Source organism: Stegodyphus dumicola, chromosome 6, assembly GCF_044657685.1.
Source record: "Stegodyphus dumicola isolate Sdum_Otavi_A_Nest chromosome 6, ASM4465768v1".
Classification (NCBI taxonomy): domain Eukaryota; kingdom Metazoa; phylum Arthropoda; class Arachnida; order Araneae; family Eresidae; genus Stegodyphus; species Stegodyphus dumicola.
The window spans coordinates 177,159,259-177,171,542 of NC_140773.1; the positions used below are offsets into that span (position 1 = coordinate 177,159,259).

Consider the following 12,284-nt stretch of genomic DNA (forward strand, 5'->3'; position numbering starts at 1 on the left):
CCCCTCTGAAAATGACTTAAAAATGATACAAACTGAAATTCAAGTAAAAACACTGGAATTAACTACCTTTCCTTCCAAACGAAGGAATCCTACGATCTTAATAAAAAATGTCCCTAATGAGATAAGGGATGAGGATGTTCTCGATGTTTTAAAAAATCAAAATCCAGATGTTATCGCCTCTGAAAATAAATGGAGTGAATCTCGAATTCGATTTACGTTAAGGAAATTTCAAAATACGAGACATTTAGTTGTTGAGGTGCATCCAGACATGTGTAGAGGTATTTTACAGGAATGTAGACTAAAAATTTCTTGGAGCATCTGTACGGTGGATGATTTTGTCGTGATTAATCGGTGTTTTAATTGTTTAGGATATAATCACCGTGCTGAGCATTGTAAAAATCTACGCGCTTGTTATTTCTGTGCACGTGAACATGAAAGTAAAAACTGCCCACATAAGAATTTGAAAGTCTGTATCAATTGCATTAGACGCAATCAAAAAATAAAAGATGAGAAAAAAAATTAAATGTAAGCCATTTGCCTTTTTCTGAAAGTTGCTCTTGTCATGAATTTATAAGAAGTCAAAATATAGCAAGAACAAATTATGGATAATAGTCATAATTTTATTTAAAAATTTGTTCAAATTAATTTACATAGATGTAAGGCTGCTACTCAGCAACTTGTTTTGAATATGGAGGTAAACAATGTTTCTGTTGCTTTTATTCAAGAACCTTACTCTTATCATGGTCTTATGCCTGGCTTTCCGAGTTCTTTTAGGTTATACTATGATTTTAACTCAGAGGTCATAAAGGCTGCTATTGTTGTTCGAGCTGGATTTCTACCTACTTTTTTGGATTTGAGATTCTTGGATTATAATATGGTGACTCTTGATATTATTTTTAAAGATACTAAATATTTTCTATTTTCATACTACTTTGAGCCCTCCCGATGTATTGAATTTGATTTGCATAAAATAAGTCGGGTCTTTCAGGCTAAGGTTCTTGCAAAGCTTATTTGGGGTATGGATTCCAATAGTAAGTCTGAACTGTGGTTTAGTCCCTACAGTGATGCTCGAGGAAACAAGCTTGGAGATTTTGTCAGCTCCTATAACTTATATGTGATCAATGAGGACTGTGGCCCTACCTTTAGTTCGTAACAGGGATCAAGCTATATAGATGTCACAATTATGGGAGCTGATTTGCTAGCAAATGTTACCCGCTGGTGTCTCTCGGACTGTGAATCATTGTCAGATCATGCAATGATTGAATTCGACTTATCTGTTTCTGATGCTTCTTTAATTGCTGTCAGTAGAATTTTGTTTAATAAAAAAAAAAAAAAAAAAAAAAAAAAAAAAAAAAAAAGCAAATTGGGGATATTTTGAAAAATATTGTTCACAGTATATTTCTTTGATCATTAATGGTTTGGATTCTTCCTCAAGCACTGACTCACTTAATGTGATTGTAGATTTTATGACTTCAGTTATTTTTCGGGCATGTATTAAATCTATGCCTACTAGAAGGACTTGTAGGCAGAAAGTACCTTGGTGGTCATTGGAAATTTCCATTATGAGAAAGAGAGTCAACGTGGCTAGACGGAGGTTCCAGAGGACTACTAGCAATGATATAAGGGACTTGTATAAGCGGAAATACCTTGATTTAAGGAAAAAATACAATGAAATGCTTATTGAGGCCAAATTAGAGTCTTGGAGGAAGTTTCTTTCCGATATCAATAATGAGAATGTGTGGAAAAAAAATTTACACTTATTAAAGAAAATTTTATGAGGAAGATCGAGATCTCGGGCCTTCGGCTTTCAAGCGGTAACTTTACGTCTTCCTTGGAGGAAACTATCGATGCTATTCTTGATCAAGCTTTTCCTCCTGATTGTGTGAGACTTGATAACGACTTTCATACTCAGTGGCGCTCATCTGCTCGCAGTAGTTATGCGTCTCAGATTGATCCTCCTTTTTCGCAGGCCGAGGTTGATGATGTAATTCGTAATTTAGGGCTTGGCAGGTCTCCTGGCCCGGACTCTATTCCCAATGAAACCATAAGATACTTCCATCGGCTTTTTCCTGCAGTTTTTCATAGATTATTTAATATATGTTTGAATCTTGGTGCTTTTCCACGAACTTGGAAGAACGCCCTTGTTATTGTGATATCCAAGAAACACAGTTTTACTGTTCCACATGTGAATAATCTTAGGTGAATCTGTCTTCTTTCTTCTTTAGGTAAATGTTTTGAAAAACTAATTACTAACAGAATTATTTGGCATCTACATAAAGAAAATATTCTTAGTGCTGACCAATATGGTTTCATTGCTCAAAAATGTGCTGAGGATGCACTTCTGCGTCTTAGCAACATTGTACAGAGGGGTAAGATGTGAGGTTTGTACACTATTTAAATTTTTCTTGATATTGAAGGAGCTTTTGATAATGCATGGTGGCCTGCTATTCTTAATTTACTAAAAGAAATGAAGATACCTCAAAATGTGTTTAATGTTGTTTCTGATTTGCTGAAAGACAGGACGGTCGAGCTTTCTTTGGGTGGCACCTCAAGTGTTTCTCAACCTCAAAAAGGTTGTCCACAAGGTTCTGTTTCCGGTCTTAAGCTTTGGATTATTATTATGAATGATCTCTTACAGAAACTTTCTGATCTCTTCAGTTGTGAAGTCATTGCCTTTGCAGATGATTTGTTGATTTGTATTCAAGGAAAAGAAATGCAAAAAGCTTTTCGTCTCGCCCAAGATGTTATAGATTTCATTTATCTTTGGTCAATAGATTTTAAGTTAAAGTTTAACCATGCAAAATCCAAGACCATGTTTATTGATAGAAAAATACTACTTACGAAGGATATCAATTGCTTTTAAATGACAATCCCCTTGAGAGGGTGAATGAAATTAAATATCTAGGTGTTTTGTTGGACAGCAAATTTAACTGGAAAAAGCATATTTTCTACATTTCTAATAAATGTGAGAGACTTCAGTGTGGGCTGAATCGAATTGCTTGTAATAGTTTTGGTGTTAAATCGAATGTTAGCACAATTATTTATAAACAAGGTATCGTACCCCTTATTTCATATGGATGTAAAGCTTGGGGATTGTCTCTAAAAAAGAAAATTAACTCTAAATGCCTGCTTCGAGTTCAAAGACGAATTTTGCTGCGAGTTATAAGTGGTTACCAAACTATTAGTTACAATGCTGTTTTCTCTCTTGCCGGATTTCCACCACAAGATTTGTTTATTCTGACCTTTATAGATTACAAGAATAGTCTTGCAAATTACTCCAATTCTCACTTTGATCGTTTATTGCCCTTGTCTGTTCTACCACATCCTTCTGTAAGACAACCAGTACAGATTCTGGATAGTACGGACACTGATGTTAATTCATTCTCATTTGTGCTGTATACGGATGGTAGTAGGATTGATGATAAAATTGGTTTTGCTTATGTTATTTTTGAAGATGATATTGAAATTGAGTGTCACCAATTTTGCATTAGAAATGAATGTACTGTATATATTTCTGAACTTCTGTGTATTAATTTTGCAATCAAGTGGATAATTAGCCAGAATGGAAGTGGTTCCAGCTACTTAATCTGTACGGATTCACTCTCTTCCCTGGAGTCTCTTAAAAATACCTCTTTATGTAATGATATTATTGTCAATATACAGCAGTCTCTTGGAGATCTGGAGAAGAGGGGTATTTCAGCGTTTTTTACGTTTGTCCGTGGTCATTCGGGTAATTATGGAAACGAGAGAGCTGATTGGCTTGCTAAGAATACAACTAAAAATGATATTAACGTTGATGTAAATATTCCAAAATCTTATTTAAAAAAAACATTCAAAGCTAAAATGATTGAGCGGTGGAACTGTGATTATATCTCTTCTGATAAGGGATCTGTTACAAAAGCATTCTTCCCAACTATTTTTGAAAGACTGAAAAGTAAGGACTTGTTGCTCAATTTTAAAGTTACGCAATTTTTGTCTGGACATGGTAAGTTTAATGTTTATCTTGAACGATTTAAGCTGACATCTTCCAATTTGTGTAATTGCAATCTTAGTGTTGAGCAAAATGTTATGATTTTGTATCCTCGATTTCGGCCTACCGAGCTTTCAATGATTTTGTTGACTTTTATTTTAAACACTGTTAATGATTTCTTTATACATTTTTATACTTTTGTATTTACTTGTGTTTTTTTTTTCCTTGTTATGATTTCATTGTATTGTTGAAAACTGATGATATTACTTATTATTCTGCCTTTTTCACTTACGATTTGTAAGTCTCGTGTGATACTTTGTGGTGCACGAGGATTTCTTTTTCTTTAAATAATAATAATAAAAAAAAAAAACGTTCTTACCTTAATAAAGTGTAATCCAAGCTGCCGATGTAAGGAACACGATCATTATATTAGCAAACGCAAAATAACATATTTATTATGTATTAGAAGAAAAAAATAGCGATGATTACAAGCGTTGTTTACTGTTCATTGCATAACGCGAGAAGTGAGTCATACAAGGAGAGAATGTTTCTCCTTCTTTTTGGATCAAGTCCAATTTCAGTTAGCGGGGGGTGAGGGGGAAATTAACGCCGGAGTGTACAGCTTCATTGCTATCATTATGAATTGCTCCACAAATGCTTCACAAAAGTTTTTTTTTTTTTTTTAATTGATTTGTTTTCACGTAAAAAAAAAAAAAAAAAAAAAAACCCTCAACTGTATTTTTACAACCTGCTTATTTTTTTTTTTTTTTAAATCAAGCATAGAATCAAAAATAAACAACAGTTGCTCAATAACTTAAGTAACCAGCCACTGCTGGGCAGTTTTCAAATAACAATACCAACTTATTTTTAAAGCTGTATACCATTAATTACTCAGGAATTATAAAAAGATATCTCAAAGAAAATATACAAAAGCACAAAATATGAATATAAAAACACAACAGATTATGATATCGTTTAATATAAATAATATTTTCAAGGAATCTCTTGAGAGATTATATAATTATATATATATGATTTCTATAATTCTCTGTTTTGATAAGAAGACAGTTGTACACATGTATGTGTTGCTGAAAGAAATATTTTCACAAAATGAATATATTTTAAAGTTTGAAAATTGTGATAGTTATGGAAATAACAAAGACACTAGATATTTAAAAAACATAACGTTACTTGAAGAAAATAAAATTTTATGTTATTTACCTTTGACGGTAATACTTTATATCGTAATTGATCAGGCTGAACTTCATGAGCTAAATTCAAGACAAGAGAAAAATCAGAATCATCTGCAAGTTTTGCTGTACAGCTAAGCTAGGAAAAAAAAAATTAATTTAAACATTAAAATCTATTTTGAAATATATTGAAATTCTTATTAAATTAAAGACAAAATGAAAATAACTATCTACTATGCAGGTGCAAAATAATTTCTCATCGCTTGCAAAGCAGCAAAGAATATGATGTTTTTATATTTATAATTAACTTGAAGCTGTAACCCAGCTTTTTCTAACTCTGTAGAACAGATTTCTAAGGATAACAATATATTAAACTTGGTTGATACTAAATGTCTCAGAATCATTGGCTGATGCTAAATACCTATAAAACATACAGCTTTATTCTTACATTTAATAAATAAACTTTCATCATTCATCTCAATCAGCAAATCTGGACCATTTTTCTTTTTGGTAGCATAGACTTTATATCTTATAATTATTCCAGTCTGCTACAGTGAAATTTGACACACTAAGCTGTTTTTCACATTAAACTTACATGTTAGTAGTTTTTGATTTTTTGTCAACAGAGGTAGATGTGAGCATATAAATTATTTGGGCTCAGTTAATAAACAAGAACTGAAAATAATTCAAAGCATTTTTATCATACTAAATACCAAGCCTTTATAAATAATACACAAAAATGTTTAACACTTTGTCACCTGCAAAAATTCTGATTAGGCCACACTATCCGTATTCAGATGACAGTTTGGATATTTACGAGGTAAAGTAGGCATTTGAAAAAATGACTGTTGAAAGAAAGAAATGAAAACGATTGTTGCTTAGCTAAATTCATTCCGTTCAGTAAACTGAATTGTACTTTCTTCAGTACCAACTTCTTTATCTTCCTAAATAACCAATTACTGCAATTACTGTAAAATATGTACACCACATTTATTATCACTGCACTTATCAGTATTCGAACCAGAATCTGAAGATGTAATTTTGTTTACAATTATCTTTCTGTTCCTCAATGCTACTATTCGAATTTTTCACAATGTTTCTCCTTAATCACTATATGATTGACTTAAAAATTAATCTTTCATTTTTCTTTTATATTTTGCAAAAAGCTGAAGCAATAATTTTAATACAGAAAAATTTCAGCAGAAACTACTACTACAGAAAAAATATTTGGAGAAGAAAAAATAACTTTTGAATCTTGCACCCTTTCCTAGATACTTTGTTCTGGAGGAACGATTTTAAACTGAATGCATGCCTCAAAATGTTTCATTTCAGAAGACCTAAAGTCCTAGAATTGGAAAAAATTGACATATGTTACAGCAGTGCTTATGGCTTAAAGGAAATTTTCTTATAAACTCATCTGGAAGTCCATGTGTTAACACTAACACACAACAATCTTAATACATATCTATTTATTAAAAATTCTAATAGCCTTTTATGGCATTAAAAAAAAAAAAAAAAAAAAAGAATATTTTTTCTAGCTTTTTCCAGTCAGCTTATTAATTTTTATCACATGGACTAAAGCAAATCATTCATTTAATTGTTTTTCTGTTTTTCTTTAGACAGGGTTTGCACACACTTTTGTACATAGAAATTAAGTAATTTTACGGACCATTAATAAAACAAGGTTGGTTGATTGGTTGCATTTTTTGCACTAAACTGATAAGATTATAGGCACCAGACACATGGTTAATAAAATTAAATAGAGAGTATAAATATTTAAAATATAATCTTAAACTATTTAAAATCTGAAAGCATATATGCATTACAGTGAAGTAAGACAATGATAAAATCCAGGAAAAAATTATGATAACATTATCAATGCAAGCTAATAAATGAAAAATGCAGGCAAAGCATATGTTAAAACGAGTGATAAACTTTGGCTTCAGTTAAAAATTAAAAAAATATTTACAACTGGATATTCCCCTATTAAATTCGTTAATGAGATGCAATTATTAAAATACTCTTCAATTATTAAAAGCTGGATATTATGCCGAGTGCCACAGTTAATTTAAATAGGATCACTTTTCCCTTTTAGTAAATGCTCATGAGCGAGTCTCCAGTGCCCTATTCGTAAATGAGTTAATGCAAATTCCTCCTTTCGGTTTTTACTTGATTTTCAGTATTCTATCCCTGGTTTCACCCTCTTTAGCTTGCTGTAGGTTTGTGTATCCCAGAATTGCTTCCAAATTGTTAGTATTCTTTGTCTAATGGCATATTTGGTAGCAGATATCATGCAGGCAAACTTTATCGTTATTTCCACATACAAAGGCCAATCCAACATAACTTTCTGATTTGAAATCATTAGTATAAACAGAAGAGTAATTAAAGTATTCAGTGTGTTTGAAACATTTGACTATGAAAGACATTTTTTATATATTTCTTCTCAAAGTGTGTAAATGCATTCAGAAACAGGACTCGTAACTCCTGCAAGGCAGCGACGTCAAAAATGTTAACTTGACACTTATCCAGGCCATATTTTTCAAGAAGTGTCCAAATGCTAAGGTTAAAAAACAGTATGCACGAAGGCTGCACCTGATAAAACTTACTTTTGTCATGAAGAAATAGCAACAGGCAGGATGAGAAAATTGTGATATTATGCTGAAATAGTAGATGAGTGACAGTTGATCATGTCTCAGCTGTAAAGAAGGTTCATTGCATTCTACACTCTACACTGAAGATATCCTAAATACCTCAGAGCAAATCAGCACAGCCTGATGGTGAATAGTCAAGTTTCAGCAAGGTAGACTGTTGTTCCATAAATTATTGTGATATAATCCAGTTTTTATCTAACTAAAGCTCTATATATCTGCAGTATCCCAGAGCAATCCACATCTCAAAAGAGGTATTCGAAAAAACTTTAATATTTTAAGATTTCAGATACTTTTCCTTAGATCACTGATGGAAGGAAGAACAGTTAATTTGATATCAACTTCACTCCAAGGAACTAAGCTTCTGGTAACACAGGAATTAAGTTGTCCAAACAAAGCTCTGGGTCAGGATGGAGACCAACAGATGGAAATGAAACACTCAATTTTTTTGTTCAGAAAACCTGAAACCATTTATACTCAGCCATTAAACAATAGTATTGATGCCATAAATATTGAATGTGTTGACCATCCAAACATCTGGGAGTGGTTCTGGACCCTGAACTTCATTTTATAAAGCCCATTGGGATCACACCAAATAAGGTTATCAAGAAATTAAATATTCTTCGCAAATTATGCAGCACAAACTGAGGCTCAAGATCACCAACTTTGAAAAGGACTTACTTTACAGTAATTAGGCCAGTATTAGAATATGCTTCCTCAACTTGGGCTGCTGCATCTGAAACAGTTACAGCAAAATTTGACTCGGTCCAATATAAAGTATCTAAAATTATTATAGGTGCTGTGTCTTCCACAAGTAACATTAGAGTTGAGGCAGAAAGCAGGCTTATGTGTTTGGAAAGCAGATGTAAATTTGCAACTGTGAAATTCACAAATAAGCTAAGAAGCTTTAACCCTTTCGACGTCCTCTCCTGTCTGTGAAAATTTTTCTCAGAGGCCCTCTGTTTTCTGCCGCATGTAGTGTTGTTTTCTCTGTACAGATATCACTTTCCATCCATTCGTAGTAGATGAATGAATATTAAATAAAATTAGAAGTAAATAAAACATGATTATTATTTTGAAAATTATATTCAAATTGTACCAACATTTTTCTTGAATAGATAACTCTGTTCCTTTATAAAATTTTCACAGGATGTTAAACTCTAAAACATGGGGTACTGCATAGTCCTACATCACATTCTTTACAATCGCATTTCTTTGCATACCTTTTCCCCTAACAATGTTTTTCTACAACAAATGTAGCATCTTCTTGGTTCTCTTTCCGAATTGCAGTAGGCGAAATGTGGTCTATAAAGCGCCTTTCGGTAAGATACGATACAGCTGCTCAAACAACACTCTTTCTGTGCATTTGTTGTTGACTTTTAATATTTATCAATAATTTTGTTTACAAGATCAAGCCTGAGAGACAAGTGATCTAATTTGACACTACTTTTCTTGTACAAAACATGTGCATTAAATACGGCCACATCTAATAAATGTTGAGATAAGTATTTTGGAATAATATCTCTGCTTATTTCTCACGGCAGGATAATTTGATAGCATCTGATCCAGGCGGTTCACTCCTCCCATTTTGTTGTAATCTTTTACAATTATTATTATTATTTTTTTTTTTACAGTTCTTTTCCATGTTTCAATATCAATCATCCAGTTATTATGGAATGTACTCATCAAACATATATCTTTCTTGTCTTTTCCACTTAACCTCATTTTTTTTCTCTTTTTCTGCTGAGTAGGCGTTGAAGCTATCTTCCACTGTCTTGCATCTTATGCAACGGTGCGAATATTCATAAAACCCGGGGTAAACTCAATAAGAAATAGAATGCCTGATTAATGCTGCCCTCTAGGAGGTAGTAGTACAAACAAATATAAAAACTCAAACAAGTAAATATTTAGAAAGTGTTTTAAAGGCTTAAAAGTTTTAAAATGTTGAAGAACATTTGAAGTGCATTACGGCCACCCTGCAGAAATTTCATTAGAACATGCTACATGCATTACAGATGGCGAAGAGGTTAATAGGAATCATATCTCTAACAGGGCCTTTTGGGAAGGATCAACAAGACTTCACATATCATCAACTCTGCATCATGACAGAGATATCAGAAAAGATTTTCCCCCTTGATCACTACTCTCTAGATATTCTTCAGGAACCTTATTCCCCCCCCCAAAAAAAAAACTACCTATTAACCTATCAATAGTAAGATTCGTCTCAGCTTGTTAGAACTGCATTCAAAGAAAGAACCCACTCTGATGTTATGCCAAAAGGGAGTTGATACAATCAACTCATTCTCCCAGGAAAATAAAATGTTTGTCTTTACAGATGGTTCTTCTGATAATACTTTTCATAGAGGTTGTGCTGGTACCTTCTTGTCCATTCTTCTGGTGGAAAAAGCTGAACTCAAAATTCCCATATGCCAAATAGCCTCAAACTTTACCAGTGAATTGATTGTAATCAAGAAAGCCGTTACTTTCTATGTCTTAAGCAATTTTGATACTTCAGTGAATGAACTGGTAGTACTCTCAGATTCAAAATCAGCACTCGAAGCCATCTGCCATAGAGAAACAAGATTGACTCAAGAAATAAATTATCTTCTCAAACACCCTGCACTCTTCAATGGATCCCTGCACATGTAGGCATTGAGGGAAATGAGTGTTCCAATGCCCTGGCAAAAAAAGCTCGAGACTTGCACCAGAACCCCATTATTACCTTTGAAGATGCAAACACAGTTGCAAAACACAAACTTTTCGTTAGATAGTTTAGAAAGCCACCAAAATTCCAGACCTTGACTGCCTCAAAGGCCTCTCATCTGCAGAGGCAATACTTTGTACAGGCCATTTTAAAGCTAAGGGGGTATTTCCAGGGATCAAGATCTTACCCCATATGCATAAATTGCCCACAAACCCAATTAATGACAGAATAAATCTTCAACTGTTGGCTGTCATTGCTGGTCTTGGCTCACAACCACAAGATATCCTTTATAGCCCTCAGTTTCTGCACTGGTCAGCATTTGGCAAGCCCAGACCTGGCAAGGCTTGTCGTGCAGACTTTTGGCTCCATTTAGCACCTTTTCCAGGACAAGATAACAACAACTGCCTTTCAACATAACACATATGACTGCCTTGGCAACTTATACTGGGTGAGGCAGCGAAATGGGCGATTTGGCAACCCTGAAAATAGAAAGTTATATTAGAAATCGGAAAATGGGAATGGTACCATCTGTACAACAAAACTTTGCCACTGACTTCATATCAGTGTTCAGTCAAGATGGCATCATGGACTGGTGAACAACATGCTTTTGCCATGAAGGTGTTGACACAGGTGAAAACATTGACAGCTACAAGGCCACGCAACATCAATTTTGTGCTCATTATAATCTCACATGCCATGTCCCAATCCCATTGGTGCATGCTATCAAATTGTGGGTACAGAGCTTTGAGGAAACAGGAGATATGGTGAGAAAGAGGGGTAGAAGTGCAAAACATGTCTGCATTCTACAGAATGTTGCAAGTGTGGAAGAAAACTTCAGCCGAAGTCCTAGGCGTTTTGCACGCAAACACGGACAGCAAATTGATGTAATGGCTTGCAAAACCTCCCCTACAAAATGCTGATCATTGCAGAAACTGAATGCAGACAACTTCCCAAAGAGACTAGGCTTTTACCAGAAATTGCTAAAACTCGTGAATAACAAACCAGGTCTGTGCGACAATCTGATCATGAGTGATGTGGCCAATTTTTATATGTCAGGCTTTGCTAACAAGTAAAATTTTACATACTGTTCACATGAAAATCCTGAAATGCTTCCCGAAATGCCACTTCACTGTAAGGAAGTGGTAGTGTAGTGCTTATTTGGAATTATTGGGCCTTGTTTTATTATTATTATTTTAAGATTGTAGGGTTTATATTTATTTTAACTAACATTTATTTTAAGTTTAAACTATCTTTCCTGTCAAGCCTTACTTTCCCCTGGAACTGCCAATGCCACAGTATGTAAATTTTAGTAGAACGCGCAAGGATTCAAATTATCAGTGGAAGTATTCTGAAACCATCGAAACTAGTCCTGTGAAAATTTTGTGAATTAACGCTGATTTTTGTTGTTTGACTTCTGAATCAGTATTTATTCGGCGTGTTATTGTGTCTTAATTATAGAAGCCCCAAACAGGCTTACATTTTGCTTTCTTTTTTGCACGTGGTGTGGTAGCCATTTTGTGATTGTAGGAGTTTCGGTGAGTACATTTTTGCAATTTTCAAGTTATGTTTATGTTTTGTACATTTGGATATTGTGCTTTGCTTGTCTGATTTCATGCATTTTGCTTACAAACATTTTGTTTTCCATTCATTTCAGTGAGGGATTTTTCTGCTATTTTGTGTGTACTTTATTATTGCTCAGTTAATTTAGTTTGATTTTCTGCATTGTTTATCATGCCTTCATCCGTTAATCGTTTCACTAAATTACGCCTGAA

General features: G+C 33.7%; 1 protein-coding gene across 1 annotated transcript in view; it reads right to left on the reverse strand.

Annotated features, from left to right (window-relative positions):
• Sgt1 (suppressor of G2 allele of skp1) overlaps nucleotides 1-12,284 on the reverse strand; it is a 67,755-nt gene that overhangs the window by 20,702 nt on the left and 34,769 nt on the right. Inside the window, exon 3 of the mRNA XM_035362641.2 lies at nucleotides 5,192-5,299. Coding sequence (XP_035218532.1) covers nucleotides 5,192-5,299 — 108 coding nt within the window. The remainder of the gene's footprint in view (nucleotides 1-5,191; nucleotides 5,300-12,284) is intronic.